Source organism: Miniopterus schreibersii (genome assembly GCF_964146895.1).
Source record: "Miniopterus schreibersii genome assembly, chromosome: 8".
NCBI lineage: Eukaryota > Metazoa > Chordata > Mammalia > Chiroptera > Miniopteridae > Miniopterus > Miniopterus schreibersii.
The window spans coordinates 25,100,137-25,125,556 of NC_138109.1; the positions used below are offsets into that span (position 1 = coordinate 25,100,137).

Below are 25,420 nucleotides of genomic sequence, written 5' to 3' on the forward strand. Positions count from 1 at the left end.
CACTTCCGGCTTCCCGTTGCTATAGGAACCGCTCAGGCGTCTGAAAGTGCCTAAGCGCTTGGGATCTGTAGGACTGCCCCTGGATACACGTGTAGTCCGCTGACTCCGAGAGGAAAAGCGTAAGGTGGGAGGGGTACCCGAGGAGCAGGAAGCCTCGAGGGCGCAAGGAAAGGGAGAAGCTGGCACCAGGGTGGGGGTGAGGGTGAGGGGCGCTGGGGATGTAGGGTGGGGCGGATGCGGTGGAGCCGGGCTCGGGTCAGGGGCGGGGCGACGCGGGGCGACGCGGGGCGACGGGGGGCGACGGGGGGCGACGGGGGGCGACGGGGGCGACGGGGGCGACGGGGGGCGACGCGCTTCTCCGGGCTCACCTGCTGCGCTCTGTCTTCACAGAGCAAACTCTGGCCGGGGACCATGTCGACCGTGGTGGCACAGTCGCTGCACGCTTTTGGTCTTCGATCCCACGTGGCCAACAATGTCTTCTTCTTCGATGAACAGATCATTATATTTCCTTCAGGAAATTACTGTGTGAAATACAATATGGATCAGAAATGGCAAAAATTCATTCCAGGTAAAAAAAAACACAACCCTTTCTATCCTGACACATTAACCTTATGTGGCAAATATAACCTCTTAATTCCAACGTGACGATTGAAAGGAAAGTTTTCTGGCCAATTTGAATAAATGTATAGTTCTCTAAATGTAGAAGAAATACATGTCTACTTGCATTACATGTAAAAATCACATGTAAAATAATGTTAATTTAAAAGTACTTTTTCCAGTGTGATTTAATGGGAAAAAAAATATTTTAGAGAGTCTCTTTTCGTGCTTCTTCCATTTCATTGCCCTTGTCATCACCAATACCACTTTTTGAGCACACCACCCTCATTCCAGCACCTTTTGAATTCATGTATGATGAAGACAGTGGAGATTTTATCTCAAGTCACAAATATAACCATTTGTATAATGTTACATTTGTTTTGGGTCACATTGGTCCTGTTGATGATATACATGATTTCCACAACTTAATCACTTATTCTCTCTTCCTACTCTTTGTTGCATGTAGTTTTACCATATATGTGTAACCCCATGGGATATAGTTTTGTTTTTGCCATTTACTACCTTTATAGAAATGGAATCATAGCATATACATTCTGTGACTTGCTTCTTTTGTTCAACATTATGCTTTTTAGATGGTGCATCGTCATACATATTACATGCATCTTGAGTTCATTTTATTGCTACATAGTGTTCCATAGTATGAATCTAATGTCTCAAATATATCTATCCATTCTGGTGTTAATGGGCATTTGGGAAACAACACTTTTTTGCTATTACATGTCAGTATAAAATGTCTTGCGTTCATGTATGCTCATCCACTGTGCAGAGATTCTCCAGGGCACACAGCCAGGACAAAAATTACTGGGTAATATGGTAGCACAAATTTACACTCCCACCAGGAGACCTGCCATTCCTCCACAACCTCACCAACCCTTGGTATTGTCCAACTTCCTAATTGTTTGCTAATCTAGTGGTTGAGAAAGGGTATTTTATTGGTCATAGTGTGTATTTCTCTATTACTAATGAGGATGAATATTTTTTCACATGTTTGCAGGCTATTCCTATTTAGTCTTCTGTGAAATGCCTTAATCATGTCTTTTACCCATTTTTCTATGGGATTTTTTGGGTAATTTTCTTATTGACTTATGAGCATGCTTTCTATATTCTGTATACCAATCCATTCTCAGTTATATGTATTGCAAATAATTTCTCCCAGTTTGGGGCTTGTGTTTTCTCCCTCCTTATGGTATCTTGATGGACAGAAATTCTTAGTTTTAATGAAGTTCATCCACCTTTTCCTTTTTGTATCTTGCTCAGGAATTGCTCCCTAACCCAAGATTATTAATATATTCTCCTATATTATCTCCTTTGTGCTTTATACTTCTGTCTTTCACCTTTGAGGCTCTGAGTTAGGAGGGTGCTTAGTGTGTTAAGGGAATAGCAGGGAAGCCAATGTGGCTGGAGTGGGGCGAATGGAGGAGTAGAGAGTGAGAGGTGAGGCAGAGCAGCATCGCATGGGGCTTTGTAGGTCATAGACTTCCTGTGAGTGAAATGAGAAGTCATGGGGCGATTCTGAGCAGAGAGAGTAAGATGATCTGACTTATGTTACAACAGGTTCATTTGGGCCACTGTATAGAGAATAGATTTAAGGAGGGAGCAGGAGACCAGTTGAGAAACTATTGCTATGATCCAGGTGAGAGAAAATGGTGTCACAGAGCAGGCTGTAGGTAACAGGGATGGTGAGAAAAAAATCAAATCCTGGGTATATTTTGAAAGTGGAGGTGACAGGTTTTCTCAGAGACCTAATGTGGGGTGGAAGAGAAAAAGCAAGATTTCTGGCCCGGTTAACCAGAAGGATGGAGTTGCTGTTAACTGAGACAGAGGACTTACCCATAAAGCACAGTAGACACAGAGCCTAAGACCCATGATATATTTAGGGACCCCATAAAATGTTTTAATTTTAACTTACTTTAAAATCAGAAAAAAATAATACAATAATAATGAATATATCATAATGAATCCAGCCTGGATATATTTCTCTTTATACCAATGCAATCACAAAATATACTTTTTAGCATTATTTAATGGAGGAAGAGGCTCCTGAAAGCAATAGTACCATGAAAATCAGGTCCATGAACATCATAACATGGCCCTGACTGCATTTCCCAAATAAAGTATTTGCACTTTCACCTCTGCCTCAGGTGCTGCAGTGTAGAGGACCATAGCTTTCATTCTCATGCTTCTTGCCTTGTGGTTGCAAGATGACTGCAGTATCTCCAGATATTACCTCTGTATTCCAGGGAAAGGGAGACAGAATCCATCCATCCCTGGTTTTCAGGAAAGCGCAAGCTTTACCATAAAGCCAGTCAGCAAACTTCTGCATCTATCTCATGGCCAGAATGTCACATAGATCTACCTAACTGCGAGGGAGGCTGAGGAATCCAGTAGGTAGCATCCCAGGCTTGAAAGTTGAGGAAGAGTATTGAGTGTTGCCCACTCAGGGCATAAAGACCTATGTGACCTGACCCTATTCCACCCCTCTAGACCTATCTGATAGTGGCCATTCCTGGCTCCAGCAACATCCCACTTTCTCACATCCACACCTTTGCTCTTCCTGCCACCTGCCCTGTCCCACCTTGTCCTCCTTCAGGTATCGGTCCCTGACTTCTCCTCCCACCTTGGCCTCAGGGAGGTGCCTATCCTAGTCATTTTCATGATATCCCAGATATACTTGTTTCAAGGATCTTCACGGGTTGATAATTACCTGTTTCTGTACTTTTCTCCTATTGCGTCAGCGGTGTCTGTTCATGTGGGATCTTGGCGATCTAGCCTCATTATTCCATTTTACCTGTTTGCAGGCTCAGACAAGAGTCAAGCCATGTTAGCCTTGTCCATCAGCCCCAATCGGCGATACCTCGCTATCTCTGAGATGGTGCAAGAGAAACCTGTCATCACCATTTATGAACTGTCATCCATGCCATGCCGGAAGCGCAAAATCCTTAATACTTTTGACTTCCCAGTTCAGAAATTTACTGGCATGGCTTTTTCTCCAGACTCCAAATACCTGTTGACTCAAACATCACCTCCAGAGTCCAACCTTGTCTATTGGCTGTGGGAAAAACAGAAAGTAATGGCCATTATTAAAACCGACTCTCAGAACAACACTGTCTACCAGGTATCTCCCCGGCATAAAAAGTATCGTGCAAATTATAAAAAATAGCACAGGCTCTCTTTTATTGACCGCTTTCTATGTACTAGAAGCAGCATTAATTTCTTAACATGCATTTTTTAATTTAGTTTCACAATAAATGGTATGCATAATTATTATCCCTAATATACTGATGAGGGAACTGAGGCTTCAACAGGTTAAGTTACCTAAGATCACAGAGATAGTGGATGGCAGGACCAGGAGTCCCTGACTCCAGTGCCTGTCTCCTTTACTCTGGCCTAGAACTGCTTTCTGGTCACAAGTCAGCCCAGAGACGAATTGATGAAACTCGCTCACTCTTTCTGGTTCTGGTCTATTTCCAGCAGCACTGCTGGCAATGAGGAGACTTCGGGGATGTAATGTGAAGTGGTAGATCTTTAAGAAGCTGGCAATGAAATTGCAGTCATGTGGGGAGCAGAGTTCTCTATTGTGGTTTGAAGGCAAACTAAGGAGCACTTGTTAGGAAGCTGGTTTACTGCTCAGGCAGTGGGTCCCAGGGAGTTTTATCCTGGTGCAGTCAACCCAATCTAGGGCCTAGAACTCAGTTTTACAGGTTTTCAGGAACTCAATTCTGTTCACTGTCTCAGGCATGGACTCAGTTATTCTCATAAGAAGCTGATGTATAAACCAGCATGTCAGGACCAGAGCACTCACATCATTTACCCAGTGTATTTCCTCCCTAGGAATAGAGAACTTGGAAGGTGAAATTAGCAATCAGAAGGCTGCTTGGTGATCACAGAATCAGGTGGAGCCGATAGATCATTTCTTCCAGGTCACAGTGAGGCCTGTGCAGCATCCCCATTCAGAGCAAAGCACCTTGGCTCCAATAGATTCAATGCACATTTATTGGATGCTTAATATGAACCCAGCACTGGGACTGCAGAGATGAAAAAACCACAGCCCCTCAAGTTGCTCGCCATCTAGTGGAGGTGACAGGTTGACTGCCCGTTACTGTATATTGGGATAAGGGAACGGATAAGGGAAGCTCATTTGGTAGAAGACCACACACGTAGCAGTCCCTGACATTTGTTCCTTCCCCCTGGACAGGGCACATAAACCTGCCACACCCTCATGTTTCTGTGTTTCCAGCTGAGCCTTCCTTCATTCCGTTTTGTTGACACAGTATTTGGCTGTTGTCCAGACCTGCTCATTTTGCTTTTGGCCTTTGTAAAATGACTTTTGTAGGTTTCCCTGTTTAAACACAACTGGCCCCACAAATATAATGGCTATAGATCTGTGCTCTTATCAAATATGGTATTAAAATTATATGATTTAGTGATAGTTCAAGGGTACTCTGAGCTACCTGAAATAAATATTAATTAGTAAAATGAGAAATAATTCCAAAAAGATGAGTTTTATAAATCTTTGTTTTTCATTCTTTCACATTTTACAGGTGAGCTTCAGTCCTCAGGACAACACACAGGTTTGTATCACCGGAAATGGAATGTTTAAGCTTCTCCGCTTTGGCGAGGGAACCCTGAAGCAAACCAACTTTCAGAGGGGAGAACCCCAGAACTACCTAGCCCATACCTGGGTGTCTGAGGACAAGATTGTTGTTGGCACTGATACAGGCAGGCTCTTCCTCTTTGAATCTGGAGATCAGCGCTGGGAGACCAGTATAGTGGTCAAGGAGTCCGGCAGTGAGATGAAGAACCTGGAGATGATGCAGGAATCGGAAAGGTAATGGCACCCCTCTGGGCTGCGCTCTTATAAAAATACACTCCTTGTACTAATAGCACTACACTAAGACCAGCATTCTTTAAAAGTCACTCATAACCTCTCTACCTTCAACATCAACCCTTCACTTTCCCTCTGCCTTTCTAGTGTTCCTCTGTATTCAAGCACAAACTTGACAGTTATGACCATAGCCTAGATACAGTTCTGTTTACTTTTCTACCTAACCTCATTTTATAAGCATTTTAGTATGACTGGTCTTCAAAGCTACAGATTTTCCAAAATATATTTTCTAATGGCTGCCTAATTTACCAAATCAATGTCCACCGAGTGCTTGCAGTGTGCAAGGCATCTTGCAAGGTGCCGAGGACACAGATCCTCCAGGAACTTACAATTTGGTAGGAGGCAACAGATCAACAAAAAGGTGCAAGGAAATGTCATCAGTAAGTCCGACAGAAGCATATGGGCTAAAGTGGGAGCTCAGGAGGGCACTGTCAATTTTACCTCTACTACAGCCAATAATCTGTCACCCACATTGGACTGTACCATTATATGTACTAGGCACTGCCTTGAGCACTTTATATATATTCTCATTTGAGTCTTACCCTATATAGTACATATTAGTGTCATGCCCATTTTATAGACACAGAAACTGATACTCAAAGAGGTTAACTGGCTCACCCAAGATCACAGCACTAAGAAGTGGCATGGCCAGAATTCAAACCCAGGTCTATGTCATTCCAGAGCCTGAGCCCGCAACCACGTGGCATAGATCCTTCTTCCTCAGTAATTTTCAGTCCACCATTTTCACCATCCCCCATGCCAATGACATCTCTTCTTTTGTGATTCGGTTAAGGGCTTCCTAATAAGTCCCTATGCCCTCCAGTTGGCTGAGTTCACAATCCATCCTTCAGTGGGTCCAAGGCTCTAAGAATAAAGCCCAGACTCCTGAACTTGGTCCACACATCTGCTCCTCTGACCCTTCTTTACGTCTAGAGCCTTGGCTCTGGCCTCTAGGGACCGTGCTCTTGCCTCTGGGCTTGGTCATGTTTAGTTCCCCTGCCCCCCCCCCCCCCGACTACCCCACTCCCACGGACACATGCACATACAGGTCGTACTGTTGCTCGTTCTTCAGGTCTCAGCTGGGAGCACTCAGCCTCCCATCTGGTCCCTGATAGGTGCACCTTCCCTGGGGCTGTCCTCAGAAAATCCTCGCTACCCGCTGACCAGCCGTCCTGTCCTATTCAGCTGCCCCCTCACAGCCCTTATTACATGCACCCGAGACTGTAGCCTTCTGAAGGCAGGAACTGCATCAGTCTTATTTACCATTGTCTCACAGAGTTGTTAACAGTATAACACCAGCACATATTGTTCTGTGCATGCATGGTTGAATGAATGAATGAATGAATGAGGGGGATAGAGAGGGAGGGAGGGAGGAAATGGACACCTTGATTCAAATATCAGCTCTTCCACTTTTAATTGTCTGATTTTAGAAAACTCAATCCCTTGAGCCACTTTTTTCTAAACACCAAAACGAGGATAATAGTAATAACATAATAAATGTGTAACCTTCCAGTCCTCCTTTGGAGTTTGTGTAGCATTCCCAGGGCAAAGGGTGGCATTTGAGCTATGGGGAAAGGGCTTACACTGGGTGGTTTCTCCCATACCCAGGGACAGCCCTTCTTTCTCATTCCTGGCAGAATTAATCTCCTTGGGATTGTCTCTGTAAATTTTACATGCTATTTTCTTTTTCTAGCTTGATCGAATTTCCAACACTCAGTTCCCCAGCCCCTTCCTATGAACAGGTCTTGGAGAACAGTGGCCACAGCCAGCAGGCCATGCCCCAGGTGTTGGCCATTGCAGCCTACTCTAAGGGATTTGCCTGTTCTGCTGGGCCAGGGCGAGTCTTACTGTTTGAGAAGGTGGAAGACAAGGACTTTTATCATGAGAGCAGAGAAATCCGGGTAAGGAGGGGAGGGAGAAGCAAAACGGGGTCCTCCTGACATTTGCTCTCCAGCAGCTGAGTACTGACAAGGAGTTTGATGCGGGGGGGGGGGGGGGGGGGGGGGGGGTTGCTATAGCGCTGAGCAGAAATGGGGACTTGAGCCATTTGTCCTGAGGAAGTTTTAGGGTAGGTTGGGCAGAATTAGGGTTTAGAACTGGAAAGACCTGGATTCGAATCTTGGGAGAGAACTTTGGCAAATTCTATTTTCTCTTTGAAGCTTAGCGCTCCCATAAAAAATTGTATTTTTATGATATGTATTGATATGTAATGTCCAGCATCCTACCCTGCACACAGTAAGCGTTCAGTAAATGTGTGTGAAATAAACGATACACACTGCTTGGAGAAAGAGCATATCTGGTTGGGGAAGAACCAGGGAAGGCTCCTGGGTGTTTAATGATAATCTTTGAGGAAAGGCCCTAGAGGGTGGGCAACATTTAACAGAAAGAAACAGATTAGGAGTTCCAGATGGAAGGAACAAATTAAACAAAGGCACCACTGACAGGGGGCAGGTGGTGCATGTGGGGTACCTTCTGTTCCCCAGTAGAGAGGGACTAGAGTCACTCGAAGGGAAGGGATAAGAGCTCAGGCGGGTGAAAGATCTTCGGTGCCAACCTGAGGAGTGTGTGTAACTCACAGACAACCTGCTCTCAAGAGGACAGTGCTCTGCCTAGGAGAGACAGAGGGGCCCGGAGGGGCCCTGGACACGAAGCAGCTAAAAACACATTGAACGAGTTAGACTTTACTGCGGCTTATTGGCTGAGCGGCTTGAGATGAGCGGCTGAATCTAGCAGAACCTGTGTATCTTCAACTTCTGTGGGAGACAGTGGCAGGACAGTGCAGACAAGGTCCTCCGTCTTTTGGCCCCCATTCTACTCTGCACAGCGTGACACATGTGACAGCAGAGGGAGCTCTGGGATGCTGTGGGCACAGTGAGGGAATGTCAGTGCCCGCCCAGCCTGGGCAGGTCAGAGGGTGTCCCAGAGCCTTCGTTGTCCTAGGGAGCAGGGGGAGTTGACCACATGAAGAAGGGTGAAGGGGTATGTAGAAGACAGAACTCCAGGCACAGGGAGGGAAACATGAGAGCCCAGGGTCCTGGACCCCAGGGAGGCAGTGCCTCCATCACTGCTGCAGGGTCTAGAAAAGTCAAGAAGATGAGAACCAGGCAGGGGCATCTGGCTCTGGTGGCAGGACATTTCTAATGTGTATGAGGATAGCTTCAGTGAATGATTCAGTGGAAGGAAAATTCATCTATCAAATTAGAAGGAATTAAGAAGTGAGTGGGTGATAAGGAAGTGGAGATGGTATGTGCAGGCCAACCTTTCAAGAAGTTTGGTCGATAATAGAAGAAAAACAGTAGCAGGGAAAAGGGAACCTAGTTTTATAATGTCTCCTTGGAAACTCCAGGCCCTCTCGGAGACTGCTGGCAGGAGCTGTGTGACCCCTTCCCTTTTCTCTGCCCTGGCACCCACCCATGTGGAGGAAGGGCCGTCACCTTCCCCTCTGCCGCCTGGAGCGCGTGCTGCGCTGGGTGCAGGTGGGCGCCTGCACCGGGCTCTGTGGCATATCCCACGCGAATATGGGAGTGGGAGGGAGTGGGAGTTAGATGAACACTTGTTTTCAGAGGAGAGCTCAACTGGGCATGTGCAGATCGATCATTTTTACATATGCTGCTGTCTTATTATTCAGCCACTAATCACTTACAGGCGGGTACAAAACCTGTAGAAACAGAGGCAACTCAAGCCCTCCCTTCCCCATGTCCGAGGTGGATCCGGAATCGTGCTGGTCTGGGCGTCCCTAGTTCATAGCCCCTGCGAGGACTCCGCAAGCCCAGGGACCCACTGACGAGGCAGGCACGTCACTGATAGCTGTCTTGCGTCTTGGGCAGATTCCTGTGGACCCACAGAGCAATGATCCCAGTCAGTCCGACAAACAGGACATCCTCTGCTTGTGCTTCAGCCCCTCGGAGGAAACCTTGATTGCCAGCACCAGTAAGAACCAACTCTACAGCATCACCATGTCCCTGACGGAGATCAGCAAGGTGGGGCCCTTCTGGCCGCCTATACTCAGGGTCACCATGAATCCAAGGCTGTTTTAAACCTGCAGGTTTAGAAACTATTTTTATCATTTTTCCTGGGGCAACTGATTCACATAGACTCAAAATAGACTAATTTGATGGCCGGATCTCTAGTTTGTTCGCCTTCTCTGTCTGGAGGGGTGAGCTCGTTGCAGAGCCCCTCCCCTCCAGATGCGGGGCCTCTGAGAAGGAAGCCTGCAAGGGGAGGAGAGAACTAGGCCAGAGCAGTTGGCTCTTCTGTGGAGTGAAGTGTTTCCACTCTCTCTCCTCGGCTGTGATAGTCTTCCCATCTCTGCACATACACTCTGCCTTCCTGCCCCTGAGTTATACTCCAATTTGATGTCAAAGTGGTGGTTTGTTTTTTTTAAATATATTTTTATTGACTTCAGAGAGAGGAAGGAAGAGGGAGAAAGAGAGAGAAACATCAATGAATTCTCATCATTCGGCTGCCTCCTAAAGGCCCCCTGCTGGGGACCGAGCCCACAACTCGGGCATATTGCCCTGACCGGGAATCCAACCGGGATCTCCTGGATCCTAGGGCAATGCTCAACCGATGGGCCATGCCGGCCTGGCCAAAGTGGTGTTTTCAAAACCCATACCTGGTCGCTGCAAGATACACATCCTCCACCACCACCACCATCACAGCTGCGATCCTTCTGTGGCCTCCCTGTGCTCCGAAAGGAACCAAACTTGGGTGCCCAGGGCTGGGTGTGGTCTGGCCCTGGCTGCCCCAGCCTCATCCCATCATCCCACCTAGTGGGGTTGACCTTTCCAGCCGCCGTGGACCTGTATGTTCCTTCCTGCCAGGAGGCTTGTGCAAACACTGCCCTGTCTGCCTGGAACACTCTGCCCCACATTAGTTCTTGCTCACCCTTCAGGGAACAAATAAAGCTAACAGGAGTGTGCTGACAGAGGCAGGGAGTTTGACGGTATTGGAGAAAGGAGGGGTAACAGATGCAGAATGGAGATAATCTGTGCCTGCCCCCGCCCCAGTGCAGCACCTCTTTTTCTGAGATAGTAGAAAAGGGTGGAGCGATGCAGAATTTGAAGGAATTCGCACCTCAGCCTTTGCCTTGTCTTGTGAACAGACTCAAAATATGTACACACCTCATTAAATTTCCCAGTCATCACTCCTCATTCAGGTGTCCCAGGTATAACGCCCCTGGAACCTACACAAGCAGTGTAATAGGATACGTTTTAACTTAAAGTCATTCACCCGAGTCTCATTGCTGCGGGAGGTAGGGTAACATGGCCTCCCTGGGGAGAAGTTTGGCAGTATTATCAAGATCCTTAAAATCACTCATACCATGTTTCCCTGCATTCCCCTCTACAACTGTATCTGTTGTGTCCGTCCCAGCCAATCGATAGTCATGCTGTCAGCTAGGAGAGCCCACCACACTGGCCCAGGCCCACATGTTCCCCCCCAAGGCCAGTGTTGTGGCTGGAACTGGCCTTTATGGTTTTTATTATGATTGCAGGATGCACTTCAGAGAAAAAACATCAGGGAACTTTGAGGGACAAGACTTATTACTCACAGGTCCTGGTAGGTACATAGCATGCATGCCAAGGGCCACACAGAGAGGTCACAGGTAGAGAGCACAGACCTGGGGCTCTGCCTTTATTGGGGCCCATGGGTGGGGTGTCTAGGGTTTTTTGGGTTCATTCTTTACTGCCTAATTTATAGCCTAAGAGTGGAAATTGGGGCACAGGAAGAGAGAAGCAGGGCCACTGAGGCCATCGGTTATCTAGGCTATCCAGGGTTTTCTGGAAGAAGGGGGCAGCCTAAGTCCTTATCTGGCTGTTTTGCTGTGCCATGCAGCTGACCATATGTTTATTCAAGATAGATGTCTTAAAACGGATGCCTCGGCCATCACAGCTGACTCTCACGCTCTTATGTAACAATAAAAAAGCTTAACCTTGGCAGTATCTAAGGATGTAATCAGAGGGGTACACAGACTTACCTGCAAAGAAATTTAGTTTTTCCTAAATAACAAAAATCAAAGACCACTTCAATGTTCCCACAGTAGAGGAATGGCTAAATTAAACTCTGCCATATTTGGGGGGTAAAATACTTTATTGCCATTGAAATGTTTTAAAATAATACTGGCTTAGGAAAATATGCGTAATATTAAAACAATTTGTTCGCAGTCTGATTTCTGTGCACCGGGGCTAATTAATGCCCATTGGTAGTAAAAAGTGCTGAAGTGCACAGCCAGCCTTTTGCTAACTCTGCCAGATCTCATTCTGTATGATTTCTCCAGGGGGAGCCGGCACACTTTGAGTATCTGATGTACCCATTACACTCAGCATCCATCACCGGTCTGGCTACTTGCATCCGCAAACCCCTCATTGCCACCTGTTCTCTGGATCGATCCATTCGCATCTGGAATTACGAGTCCAAGTAAGGAATGGAAAGGTTTTACTACTTTAATATGCAGAATTTGGGTTGTTAAATTTTTCATGTGAGTTATTTTAGAGAGTTTTAAATTTTAATTACTTAGAAGCTTTCCATTGGAAAAAAAAATTTAATCAAGTCAGTCATCCTACCTTCTTTTTCACTTTTGCATAGGCTAGAAAATTACTTTGTGATTTATTAAATGCTTGCTCGATGCCAGACATTGCACTAGACTCTAGGGACACAGAGATAACACTCTAGTGTCTCACCTTCTTCCACGACCTCCGGTGTCCTTCCAGCTTTCCTACCCCCTCACGCCCTCTAGATCCGCTTTTGACCTCAGAGAGTTTGCCAGACTGTTCATCTGTTTTCTGCCCATCATTGCCTGCAACCCCCCTCCACTCCCTAGTGCTATTTTTCCCTCCAAGCATAGCTTCCCTGAGAATCTCTGACCTTGATTGGCCCCACCCTGTAATTCCTTTGTTCTTGCACACAGTTGCTGGGGCTGCTGAAAGATAAAATGTGCGATCCTTCTGACTTGGGGAATCTAAATGGAGCTGTGCGTTCAACATCCCTAGACAAACCCCCCACCCCGATCAGTCCCCTGCTCGCCATACTTATTGCTCATATCTTCAAATAACCAAAATCTAGAAAAGAGGGGAAGCAATCATTGCAAGTAACAAAGTATCTCTCAAATGCTCTGATAAAAATACATACCAGAAAAGGGACATCTGTAATATTTTAAACAAAAATAAACAAAAAAAGGGAAACATTTAAAATTTAAAAAAAAATACAGACCAGCCACAGCAGAGGGCTCGAGGGATTTAGCAGGCTGCACTTAATGGTTCAGTGATTGACCTTTCTCGCAGCAATCTGGAGCTCTATAAGGAATACCAGGAAGAGGCCTATACAGTCAGCCTCCACCCATCTGGCCACTTCATCGTGGTGGGGTTTGCCGACAAACTCCGCCTCATGAATCTGCTCATTGACGATATACGTGCGTTCAAAGAATACTCCATCAGGGGATGCAGAGAGGTAGGAACTGCTGGGGGTAAAGGCCCCGTTTCTTGAAAAGCGGGGGCTGAGATATCAACTGACATGCTCTAGGGAGGTGGGACCAAATGTGTCTTAGAAGACTTTAGTGGCTTATGGTTGTGGAGTAATACAGAAGCACTGAAAAGGGAAAGTTACCAAAGAGTCAGAGCCACAGCTGGGAAGGTGAGGCTGGAGACTGGGAGAAGACAGGGAAAACGAGCGAGGGGCAATAAGCAGCCCATCAGCTCTCCCCGCGAGGACCTGCAGAAACGAGACGGTGACTCCAGGAGTCACTGCCCCACTGAAACTTCTCCCGCGGACAAAGCGAGTGTTCCACTCTGTGATCCGAGCAGCTTCCTACTTAGCGTGCGTGTGGCAGTGTGAGCTACAGGAATAGTGACAGGGCCTGAAGGTTGTGCTTTCCCCCCATTCCCACCTCCACACATGGCTTCGGCCTGAGCTGAGGAAAGGAGCTCTTGGTGGTGACCTCCAGTGCGACTGCTCTTTCCTTTCACGCTTGCTCTCCGCTGTATTTCCTCGCAGTGCGCCTTCAGCAATGGGGGTCACCTGTTTGCTGCAGTCAATGGAAACGTGATTCACGTCTTTACCACCACAAGCCTGGAGAACGTCTCGAACCTGAAAGGACACACAGGGAAGGTGAGTGAGGAGCGTGCGGGGGCACAGAGCCAAGGGTTGTGCTGGCCAGCGGCACACGAGCAGAGAAAGAGAAGTGCTTCCTTTCCTCGGAAGCCACTGTCCACTTGCGGGAAGGGACAATAAAATAAATGCACAGACAAGTTTAATTTAATTACTAATTGCAATAAACTCCATGAAAGAAAAACATGAGGTGTTATGAGAGGAAACAATGAAGGAATTGGCATAATGCAGGAGACCAGGGTGTTCACAGAGGCTGGGTCCTAAAGGAATGGGTAGGGATTAACCCAGCTGGGGGGATAATCGTTGCAGATGGGTCTCCAAAGACCTGAGGGGGCAGATCGCATGGGGTGTCAGAGGAACTGAACTGTCTGGGGCTGGAACATGGGTGTCAGGATAAAACTTGAGGTGAGCTGAGATTGACGAGGTTAGCAGAGGCCCAGCTACATGGAACCTTGTAGGCTTTTAAGGATTTTCATACGTTATCCTTGTTCCTCGAAATCACTGAAGACTTTCAGGGCAGAGAATGATATGACCAGATTTGCATTTTAAAAGATCACTTTAGCTACAGAGTAAAGAACGTGTTGAAAGAAGTAAGGAGACTATTGTAGATGTCTGCACAATAGAAGACAGTATTTTGGACCAGGGTGGAGGTGGTAGAGGGTCGGGAGAAGGGGGTGCATTCTAAAGATACTCAGGAAGTAAAACCAATAGTTGCTGAAGAGAGAGGGGGCATGGGGCATGAAGAAAAGGGAGGGGCCGAAGATTGAGAGGCGTCAGAGGATGTCAGCAGATGATTTTGGAGAGAAAAAGCAATTGAAAAAGAAGGCATTCTAGGCAGAAGGACAGGATATAGGTGATGGAACTGGAGTATAAAACAGGCATGTTATGGTTGACATGTCCAGGAAGGACATGGACATGGAGGCCAGGAAAAAAGGGCTGGAAATTAAGATCCAGGGGATTAGGTCACAGTGGAAGTCAGAGGCATGGATTATTAGATCAGCAGGGGCCTGTGCGGAACCTGAGAAGAATCTGAGGAGACAGGTGGCCAACATTTAAAGACTGTTAAGGAAGGTACAGAGAGAACCGGGAACCAGGGACTTGTACCAAAGAGGTCAGGAAGCTAGTTTCCATAGAGGCAAAGTGGTTGCTGGTATTGTTAGAGAGAGGTCCTGTCAGGACTAACAACTGACACTGCCTTTAGCAATGAGCAGGTCGTGAGTGTAAGCGCTGCGCAGACACAAGTGTTACTGAGAGCCGCCTCGCAGTGGGATTATCAGTCTCCAAGCCTTCAGGCGACTGTGGAGACCCAGATGAGAGCACACCGCGCTCTGCTCCAAATAAGTCAGTCCCCTAGCAGAGCTATAGAACTCTTATTTTATGGCCTGACTGCCCCCTGGGCAGAATCCCAGCTCCACATTTCCAGGAGTGACGTCCCCACTCTGAGTGACATTTGCAGAGGGGAGAGGATGGAAGCCCCTGGTCTTTTCAGCTCTCCCCTCATGGCATGGAACCAGTATTCTCAAGCCATCGATATTCTTGGCCTCCTACACTGGGAGTAGAGCTTCCACCAATAGTGGGGACTGGCTGGGGGAAGGGAGGCCAGGTCCTCTTGGTCATGCCTGCCTGGAATAGAGCTTCTGAGTGGGGGTAAGTAACACCAGCAGTCTGCCCTTCCCGGGGTGAAACCGTAGCCAGAGACTGAGAGCTGAGGGAGAGGGAGCCCCATCGTTTGGTCACACCTACCCAGAGTGCACAGGAATAAAATTCTTGGAGCAGAAGAGGTTTGTAAAGGAGCAGGTCATGACTCATATGCCACAGATTCTGTTCTTACTGAGACTGAGTAGATTTTCTTGAATGAATGTTTCTACATTTGCTATATGCCCTTAGAATAATTTCCAGAGACTTTAAATAATGGCTTGTATTATTATTTTTTAAGTAGGCAATATTTATGGGGCAGAGTTTGTGTGATAGGTACCATGTCCTTTATTTATTTATTTATTTATTTATTTATTTAAATCCTCACCTGAGGATATTTTTTCCATTGCTTTTCAGAGAGGGTGGAAAGAAGAAATAGAGAGAGAGAAACATCAGTGTGAGAGAGACTCATTGATTGGTTACCTCCCTCATGCCCCCAAACTGGGGGCCGGGGATTGAACCTGGAACCCTTCAGTCTGCCGGCCGATGCTCTAACCACTGAGCCAAACTCACTAGGGCTTGCTTGTATTATTTTTAACAGTTAACTTATTTTGTTGGGAAAAAGGCCAGCTAAGACCCTTACTCTGCTATTCCAGAGGTCCCCCCCCCCTACTATTTTTACAGCTTCCTGTGAGTATGTAATTATTCCCCCCCAAAAGTGTTTTTGTTAAACAAACCATAATTGAATGGTTATAGCATATGGGAACCATTACAATTCAGTTCTTGCCATTCTAAGGTAAAAAGGAAATGGGAGCATTTCATCTTCCATATTTTGCAAGCACCTTGGAAAACAGAATATTAATATTCCCAAGAAGCTATGTTTTGTGCTTGCTGGAGGGGGCGTACCAGGAAAGGACATTCTGTCTTCGTCTAGCGGAACACGGAAGAGTTCATCTGCCTTTTCCATGTGGGGGGGGGGTGCATGTGTGTGTGCGCTGCTCACTGGGCATCTCTCATCCCCTGTAGATTCGTTCCATTGCGTGGAATGCCGATGACAGCAAACTGATTTCTTGTGGCACAGACGGTGCTGTGTATGAGTGGAGTGTGTCCATGGGAAAGAGAGAGACGGAATGTGTGCTCAAGTCCTGCAGCTACAACTGTGTAACCGTCTCCCCTGATGGCAAAGTTATCTTTGCTGTCGGATCTGACCATACCCTCAAGGAGATTGCAGATTCTTCCGTGAGTCCACCCCTGTCCTGCCTCTGGGCTGCTACAGTGATCTGCAGGGGACAGCCCCTGGGTTTCCAGCAGAAGGTGTAGCGGAAAGAGGGCCTGTGAGAACAGAACAGGGTCCCTTCTTCATGGGGTAACACCTGGCTCCCTATTCCTTTTCGGTCATCTCAGTTACTGTAACTTCTGGAATTTTCTGCCCAGTGCCCTACCTGGCTGGACTAAATTGTGGTGGCCTTTTCACTTTGATTTTGCTTGCTGTCTAGAATTTCTCTCCACCCTCCAGGCATGGAGCTCAGCAGCATCTCTAAACTGCACTCGTATGCTTGATCTACACTTACTTTCCTGGGGTAAAAACAGAACTATAGTTATTGCTGTCACCTAGGCTTGCCACTGTATTCGCTTGACACCCTCAAACTCTGAAATTGTAGAATTAGCTCCAAATAGTTGAGGGAGGAGAGAAGAGTTCAGCAAGGACACTTCATGCACACGTGGCTGTGTCCTCCAGGAGCCCAGCAGCAGCTGGTCTTCATTGGTTTCTCTCGCTTTCCTTTGGTGCTTGTCACTCTCCTGGTGCTGGTACCTGGGGAAGTACAGAGATACCATGGCAGCAAACTGACCTGAGGCAGGTTTCCCCATGATTGGAACACAGCTTGGAGTAGAGTGTCTCACCGTTGTGTCCCCGGCAGCTTAGTCCTGGTTCTGGGGTGGCTTTCACAGTGCTGCACCAGGACAAAGCTGGGTAGGGCAGGGCCATGGTTCTCCCCTCTTGATGTGCCTACCAGCTAGCTTCCACTGCATGGCCCAACGCACACATTAGGTCAATGTCTGGTGGGTAGGCACATGGGTGGGTGGGTGATTTAATATATGAAGGAATGAGTTCCCTGATAGTATAGTTTTGTTTATATAATGGACATTAATTAATGTTTGCTGAATAAATTTATGATCCACATCCCGTTCTGCATTTGAGATGCATGGTAATATAGCAGCCAAGAGCAAATACTCCGGAGCCTGACTGCCACTTTCTAGGTGGATGAGTTGAGGCAAATTACCTGCCATCTCTGTGACTGTGTTTCAGGGGTAACAGTAACTCCCTCAAAGGGGTTTTTGAGGATTTAATGAGTTACCACGTATAAAAACCATAGAATGGTCCTTGGCACCTAGTAGGTGCTTTTTGAAGGTTTCCCTTTATTAGTGTTATTCCTAACTTGTAGAACTGTTTGTTATCTGTCAATCAAGCAGTCAAGAAATGTTTAGTTTGTGCGTTTTATGTGCTGAGCACTATTGCAGATGCTGTCAGGAACAGGAGACACTGTTAAACAGGGAACTTGCTCTAGTGTTGCTAGTAGAAGAGAGGAAGAGAGTGGCTTGGGAGCCTGGGGACATGGCTCAGCCCTCACACTGAGCAGAGCTGTCTTTTCTCCAGGTCCTTCGAGAGATGTCAGCATTTGATGTCACCTACACAGCCATTGTCATTTCTCACTCGGGGCGCATGATATTTGTGGGTACCTCCATGGGAACCATTCGTGCCATGAAGTACCCTCTGCCTTTGCCCAAAGAGTTCAATGACTACCAGGCCCATGGTGGTCCTATCACTAAGGTGAGAGGGGGCCCTCCCTTCAGGGGCCCAGCCCCAGAACTGGCTGTCGAGAGGTCCATTTGATCCTGCCCCACATACCTTCTTCACCCCCATCAACCCCCCAGTGTCTTTTCTGTCTCCTTATTTATTCATCTAGCTATCCATTCAGTAGACATTTATTGGCTATTAATATTCGTTGTTTAAACTATTCCCAGGAATTTATTCTAGAAAATCATCAGAGATGCACCTAAAGATTTATGCACACAATTGTTCACCACAGCATTATGGAAAATAAAGGGCCGTTTGAGAGATGCTGTAGGTACCCCACCAAGACCTTCTCTCCTGTCCATCCCAGCTCTGAGTGTTGGCTGATCACAGCTTTCCTTCTCCTCCTCAGAAGTGCCCTGGACTGGAAGGAGTCCTAGCCCAGGAGATGAGCCCCTCTCCCGTCCTGAGACTTTCCTGGGTGTAGCAATATGAGCACACATCTGTAAACTTTCCCTTCTAAAATAATAGTGTTTCTGTTTACATGGAGTTCCGAAGAGCAGGCACTGGGAAAATGTGTACCTCCTTCCCCACTCCTCTCTTATTCCAGATTGAACAAGACCAACGTCTGAGGCTTTTGATTATGTCCCAAACCTTCCTGGCTTACCTGAGGACACTATCCTTATTAAGAAAGGACTTTTCATTATAAACTGGAACATTCCTGTGCTAAGCCTGGCTCTTGGGTCCAAAGTAAATTACTATGACAGATTCCCTCCCACCTTCCCTTCAGATCTCCTAAGTTTTGTGGATAAGAAGTTTACTTTTCTGATTATAAAAGCAATGCATGTTTATTTTAGAAATAGAAATCCTTATAATAATATCATCATTAATAATTTGGTGATATTAAACTTCTACTCTTTTATGTATAAGGTGTGTGTTTTACATAAATTGAGGTGATACCCATATGTACGCTCTTTTGTAGCCTTTTTTAAACTTAATGCTATTACAAGCACTTTGCCATATTTAATAATTAAATAGTCCTGAAAAGCATGATTTTAGTAGCTACACAAGTATTCTGCCATGTAATGGACCATATAACTGGGCATTTGAATTATCTTATAAACTCTAATGAATGTCCTAGTCTACGGATTTCCAAGGACATCTCTGACTATTCCCTGAGGCTAAATCCCTGCGCAGAGAGAGAATTCCTGAGGGAAAGAGTGTTGCCATCTTTAAGGTTTTTGACACATACTATTAATTGTGGCAAGATATTTTCACAGTTAGCTTTTTTGTTTTTTGTGTTTCATTTTGAAATAATAATAGACTCGCAGGAAATTTTAAAGACAGCATAGAGGTCCTGTGTTCCCTTCACCCAGTTTCCCCCAGGAATTACATCTAATGTAACTATAGTATGATACCAAACCAGAAAGTTGACATTGGTACAATATATGGGTGTATAAGCCTCTGTCATTTTATCTCCTGCATAGATCTGCGTTCCCACTGCTGCACTCAAGATACAGAACTATGCCACCACCACAAAGAGCTCCCTCACGCTGCCCTTTTAGAGTCACCCCCAGCCCCTCTCCACCCCCGTCCGGAGTCCTTGGCAGCCACTCATTGAGTTTCCATTTCTAACATTGTATCATCTTGAGAATGTCGTATAAATGGAATCATACAGTATGTGACCTTCTGAGAGTGGCTTTTCCCACTCAGCGTAATATCCTCAAGATCCATCTAAGTTATTTCACGTATCAATAGTTTATTCCTTTTCATTGCCGAGTAGCATGGTAAGGCCTTACCATAGTCCTTCTAACTATCTACCTATTGTAGGATATGCTTATTTTCTCCCAGTTTTTGGCTATTACAAATGAAGCTGCTATGAGCAATCACATACAAGCTTCTGTGTGGACCTAAGCTCTCGTTTCTCTGGGGTAAATGCCCAGGAGTACGATTGCTGGATCATATTATATGTTTCATTTAAGAGCCTGTCAAGCTATTTTCCATTCCCACCAGCAGAGCACAAGAGAGCCAATTTCTCCACATCACTGCCAGCATTTGGTATTGTCACTATTTATTTTAGCTGTTCTAATGGATGTGCAGTGATATCCCATCATGGTCTTAGTCTGCAGATCCCTACTGGCTAATAATGTCGAATGCCTTTCGTGTCCTTATTTGCCATCTCTGTTCATTCTCTTCTGTGAAATGTCTCCATAACTTTTGCCCATTTTCTATTTGGATGGTTTGGGGTTTTTACTGTTGAGTTTTGAGTAAAGTCTAGATAATACTTGACTCTTTGTATAGTCTAGATAATAACTGACTCTTAAGATTCCAAATCCATAGAATGTAGACATAGTCCGGCTTCCTTTCTCCCTTACGAGAAACCCGTGAGGGCTCCTGTGTCATTCTTACCCAGGGTCGAGTCTCCCTCCCCACGCAGCTGTGCCTGGGCTTGCACAGAGGGAGGCCTTGCACAGCCGCGAGGCCTGGCCACCCAGGGCCTCAGAAAGCCTCCTCTCCATGGTGTTTTCCTCAGATGTTGCTCACCTTTGATGACCAGTTCCTGCTGACGGTCTCCGAGGACGGCTGCCTGTTCACCTGGAAGGTCTTTGACAAGGACGGTCGGGGAATCAAGCGAGAGAGGGAGGTGGGCTTTGCCGAAGAGGTGCTCGTCACTAAAACAGACATGGAAGAGAAGGTAAGAATCGGACCTGACAAAGAGGGGTGTGGGAATTCCTTACGGCCGCGTCCAAGCTCCCGGGCCGGCATTCCAGGCCCCCTGCAGCCCCGCGCGTTCTCGCCCGCGTGGCCCGCCGCCCTGCTCCCTGCCGCCTGGTCTGTTCCATCGCACCCCGCCTGCCATTCGGCCACGCGGTCATCCCGTGCTGCGCTTGGCTACTGGCCCGCGCTCTAGCTCTTCTCTTCCTGCCCTCTGAGGGCGGGACCCAGGACATACTGTTCTCTTGTATGACCAACAGTATCTAGCCCATGGAAGACAATCAGTGAATATTGATAAAACTGGACTGACACACTGGATATCCCAGTTATATCTGTGAAACTTAATGATTGCTAGTGTATGGAGCCTTCTTCAAAAAAAAAAAGGTATTTTGAAAACATTCCTGAAAACCATTTCTCTTAATAATGAAACAATAAAAGTAATAACCAACCATTTTTTAGGTTTGCCACAAACAAGGCACTGTGCTAATTACAAGCATTTTCTCATTTAAAGCTCACATAGTATCTGTGAAGAAATACTATTATTCTCACATGTTTCAAGAAATGGTTTCAGACAGGTTGAGTGGTGTGTCCGACATCACTGAGCAAATAGGTGGCAGGACGAGAGTTCTGATCCAGATTTAGTCTAGAGCCCACTCTCTATCCCAAGGGCCTTCCCTCCTGTGTTCTCACCTCCTCTCCCCCCGTTCATGTAGTAAACGTTTTGTCCAGATGCGTTTTGAGGGTTTCGAGTGCATAGCTCTGTGCTTTACTCCGTAAGGGAGAAGTTGAGTGGATGATAAACTGAAGCAGCTTGCAGCAGATGGCAAAAGTATACACTCAGTGCTGTTCACCCAGAATCCAAAGTGCATTTACTGAATACCTACTGTTTACTAGGCCCTGGGGATGCACGTGTAAAACTGGCCTGGGGCCTGTGATCAGGAAGCTCACAGTCAAATGAGGGATGGAGACAGGTAAAACCATCAAACCAGCAATGCCAGAATGGCCCTACAGCAGGAAGATGGGCCCCTGGCATTGCCTGGGGGTCCCTCCTCGAGCTCCCTGGAACTTTCTGCAGGAAAGGCACAGTGGGAGGAAAGGAGGAGGGAGAGCCTTTGAGAGTTGGGGTCTGACCTACTGCAGGCAGGCAAATATGTCTCCTCTCCCTTCTCTGCTTTCTTCTCTCTTCCTCCCAGAGGGTAGGGGAGGAGACCAAATAGGATACCAGGCTGCCCCAAAAGCCTGAGGTGTCTGGGCTGCCTCCTGCCCCTGCCCCCGGTGGGCCCGACAAAGTGCTGGAAGTGACTGGTGTATGCATCACTCATGCCGGACCTCCCTTCTCTCCCGGTGTCCATGAGATTATTCCCTGTGAGCCTCTGACTGCTCCTCCCGGGCTCTTCCTCCTCCTGACCTTTAAAAGCCACATTCCCCAGAATCCCTAGCTCCTTTCTTCCTTTATATTCTATGACATTCTGTGTCACTCTCTCTCAGGCCATGATTTACCCACTCATTCAGCTGTTCGTTCATTCATTCATTCATTCATTCATCCAGCTGGCACTTACAGAGGGGTCTGCTGTGTACCAGACACTGTAGTAAGGTCTGCGATCACAGAAATGAAGGACATAGAGGGCCCTTTAGCCTATAGCCTGGGAGGAAGTACAGGTGAAATTTAAAAAGGGAATTAAGGGTGTAAAATATGTGCTATGAAGGAACAGTGCCATGGGGCACAGGGGACGGTCCCTGACCCAGGCCAGGTGGTGCCAGTGGAAGTGCGCCTTGGATGGAGCCTTCAGAACAAATGGGAAAGGATCTTAACACCGAGGAATAGGGTGTGCAGAGGGGTGAGAGAGGGTAGCTCTGGGAAGATGCTCCTGGCAGGTGGGGCTGGAGGAGAGGGTATGTGGGAGGGAGGGGTTGGAGGTGCTGGAGAGAGATTGCAAGGGGCCTTCTGCACCATGTTTTGGACTTTGGGCATTATTCCTAAGGCCCCCTGGATAGACTTAGGTTGGGGAATGACTTGATAAGAGTTGTGTCTTGGAGAGACTACTCTGCAGCAGCAAAGAGAAGGGGCTGAGGAAGGGCGGTGAGCAAGTACTTAAAGCACATGCCAAACACCAGATCATCTCCACAATAAGTGTATACGCTAGTCCAAGGCAGATCTCGGGGTCATTTATTTACTTGATAGATATTTATTTAGTGCTAACAGTGTTGTGGTCCTGTGCCCGGCTCCCAGGACAAAGCAGGGAAGCAAGACAGACCAAGTGCACCCACAGGGAACAATCTAGCCGAGAAACAGTCTCCATCCTCAGTCCTGTCACCTTCACCCAGCACCCAGTCAGGCCCCACAGGCCCTAAAGGCCCTGTCTCGAATCTTTCCATTACCCTCTGCTCCCCCTCCCCACCTCTGATCACGCCCCTGCCGTCGCCCACCTGGCCTGTGCAGTACCCCTGCCCTCAGTCCTCTCACTGAGCCCGTGCTTCCCGCTGCCATCACAGAGATCTTTTTAAGGCCACAGTCAGCTTAATCAGGTTAGACAAGCACCTTCATAGGCCCTCTACAGTAAAATCCAAATTTCTTAGCATGGCCTTCAGGGACCTTGATGGTCTGACCCACTCTCAGCCTCCTTTCTCGCCCTCTGCCTCCTACCTACACCAAATCACCGGACATCCTTGCTCTTACCTTTCTGACTTTGCACATGCAACTTGTGTTCATCTCTCGTCTCAGTACTACCTGTCTGCCAGATTCACACTAGTCCACTGGCCAGGAACTCAGAACTGTGCATAACACGTTCCTTGTTCTCTGGTCATCCTCGGCAGTAGGGGGACAGATCAGAAAAGATGAATGGAGATGCAGAGTGTATCCACTGGTGAGCAAGAAAACACCTGTGTTCTCACCTCCTCTGCCATCAACATTAACTTTTTATCTTAATGAAGAGTGTATGCAGTACAGTATTTTCATAAAACTGGGGCAATGGTGAATACTATGGTTGGAGGAAGAAGACACTAGACATAGAAAGACTTAGGACCTAAATTAAACTAATAACAGTGAGCCAGACAAGGCATAACAGACACTGAGAGGGACGAATGAAATGCCTGGCTTTGGGCACTTAGCACAGTTTGTGATGCTATGTTTATTTTCTGACTGTACGTTTCATGGGGCAGGAATCATGGTTCAAATATTTCCAAGTGTCTGCTAAGTGTTGGACACTGTTCTGGGTACTTGGGATATATCAGTGTACACGCCCAATGAAGATCTCAGCCTTCTTGGAGCTTAAATTCCAGTGGGGCAAGAAGGCAAAGACAATAAACAAAATAATAAAGTATGTATTAGAAAGCACCAAGATCTAAAGAAATAATGAAAAGCAGAACAGAGTGGGGATGGGTGGTCACGAGTGCTGGGAATAAGAAGGGGAGAGTGGCAGGGTTAAGTAGTGTGGTCCACACAGACCTCACTGAGCAGGTGACATTTATGTATGTTTGAACGAGATGAGTTAGTAGCATAACGCCTGGCACACAGTAGGGCTCACTAACTATATGTTGTGAAGGTAGAGGCAGAAGCTCATGTGTCTCCTAGTCTTTAGTCTGTGTGTCTTGTGGGAGACAGACGCCAAGTTCTAGCTGAGACACGGGTCGGAGGCTGCGCAGAGCTGCGGTCTCAGAGAGGTCAAGGCTGCCGGTGGGAACAGGCTGAGTGACCCACACTGCAAACGTTCGTGACTCAGTGCTCTTCTCCCCAAGGCCCAGGTCATGCTGGAGCTGAAGACCCGTGTGGAAGAACTGAAGATGGAGAATGAGTACCAGCTGCGACTGAAGGACATGAACTATTCTGAGAAGATTAAGGAGCTAACCGACAAGTTCATCCAGGAGATGGAGTCCTTGAAAACCAAAAACCAGGTCTGTCTGAGACAAAACCAGTGACCACAAGTGCCAAGACATTCTCTGTTTACTCGGGCATGTGCTCACACACTAAGATGTGAAGATGTGTCACTCGAAAGCATAGCTGGTAACGTCAGAAATGATCCAACAAAGTGCTAAGCGAAAAAAAGGCAGAATATAAAACTCGGTAGTGAATAGAATTAAGTGAAATAAATGCACATGGAACAATTTTTAAGAAAATAGCTAACAGTGTGATTATCCCTGGAAATTGGAATTATGGGTAATTTAAATGTTGTTCTTTACACATTTATATAATTTCCAAATTCTCTACAATGAGAATATATTACCTTTGTAATAAAGAGAGACTTATTTAAAAATAAAATGGAAAGGTCACAAGAGAAACTAAGTATAGAAAGAAAAAAGTTAACCGAGTATTGATCTCTGAGTTGTCAGTAGGTTAAATAAAATTAGTCTACGTGGTCCTTCCTGTAATCAGATTTGGCCTAGGACTCTGTGAGAATAATTTCCTTGTTCTGCACTAATCTGCCTGGACCTTCATCCAAAACTCCCTATTTTTGGTTCAAGGGATATGTGTTATTTTATGTTATCTCCATGGGTCACAGAGTTCGGCAAAAACAAAACCCCTGGCTGTTAATTTTTTATTTCATTCCTCAGCTTAGTACAAACTTAGGTCCTGGAGATGGCACCTCCCCTGCCTGTAAGGAGCCTCCCTGCTCCATCAAAGGAAATATTCCCTTCCTTCCAAGCTGACACATTAACACATCCAAGGATTTTGT

The 25,420-nt window shown here is 46.6% G+C and overlaps 1 protein-coding gene across 1 annotated transcript in view; it reads left to right on the plus strand.

Annotated features, from left to right (window-relative positions):
- Positions 1 to 6: 6 nt before the first annotated feature.
- The window catches only part of CFAP57 (cilia and flagella associated protein 57), a 53,726-nt gene continuing 28,312 nt past the window's right edge, over positions 7 to 25,420 (plus strand). The window contains exons 1-13 of the mRNA XM_081145524.1: positions 7 to 124; positions 391 to 568; positions 3,417 to 3,733; positions 5,160 to 5,446; positions 7,197 to 7,404; positions 9,331 to 9,483; positions 11,781 to 11,920; positions 12,784 to 12,949; positions 13,493 to 13,606; positions 16,268 to 16,480; positions 17,898 to 18,071; positions 20,569 to 20,730; positions 24,486 to 24,641. Of these exons, the coding sequence (XP_081001650.1) occupies positions 412 to 568; positions 3,417 to 3,733; positions 5,160 to 5,446; positions 7,197 to 7,404; positions 9,331 to 9,483; positions 11,781 to 11,920; positions 12,784 to 12,949; positions 13,493 to 13,606; positions 16,268 to 16,480; positions 17,898 to 18,071; positions 20,569 to 20,730; positions 24,486 to 24,641 (2,247 nt within the window). The 5' untranslated portion in view covers positions 7 to 124; positions 391 to 411. The remainder of the gene's footprint in view (positions 125 to 390; positions 569 to 3,416; positions 3,734 to 5,159; positions 5,447 to 7,196; positions 7,405 to 9,330; positions 9,484 to 11,780; positions 11,921 to 12,783; positions 12,950 to 13,492; positions 13,607 to 16,267; positions 16,481 to 17,897; positions 18,072 to 20,568; positions 20,731 to 24,485; positions 24,642 to 25,420) is intronic.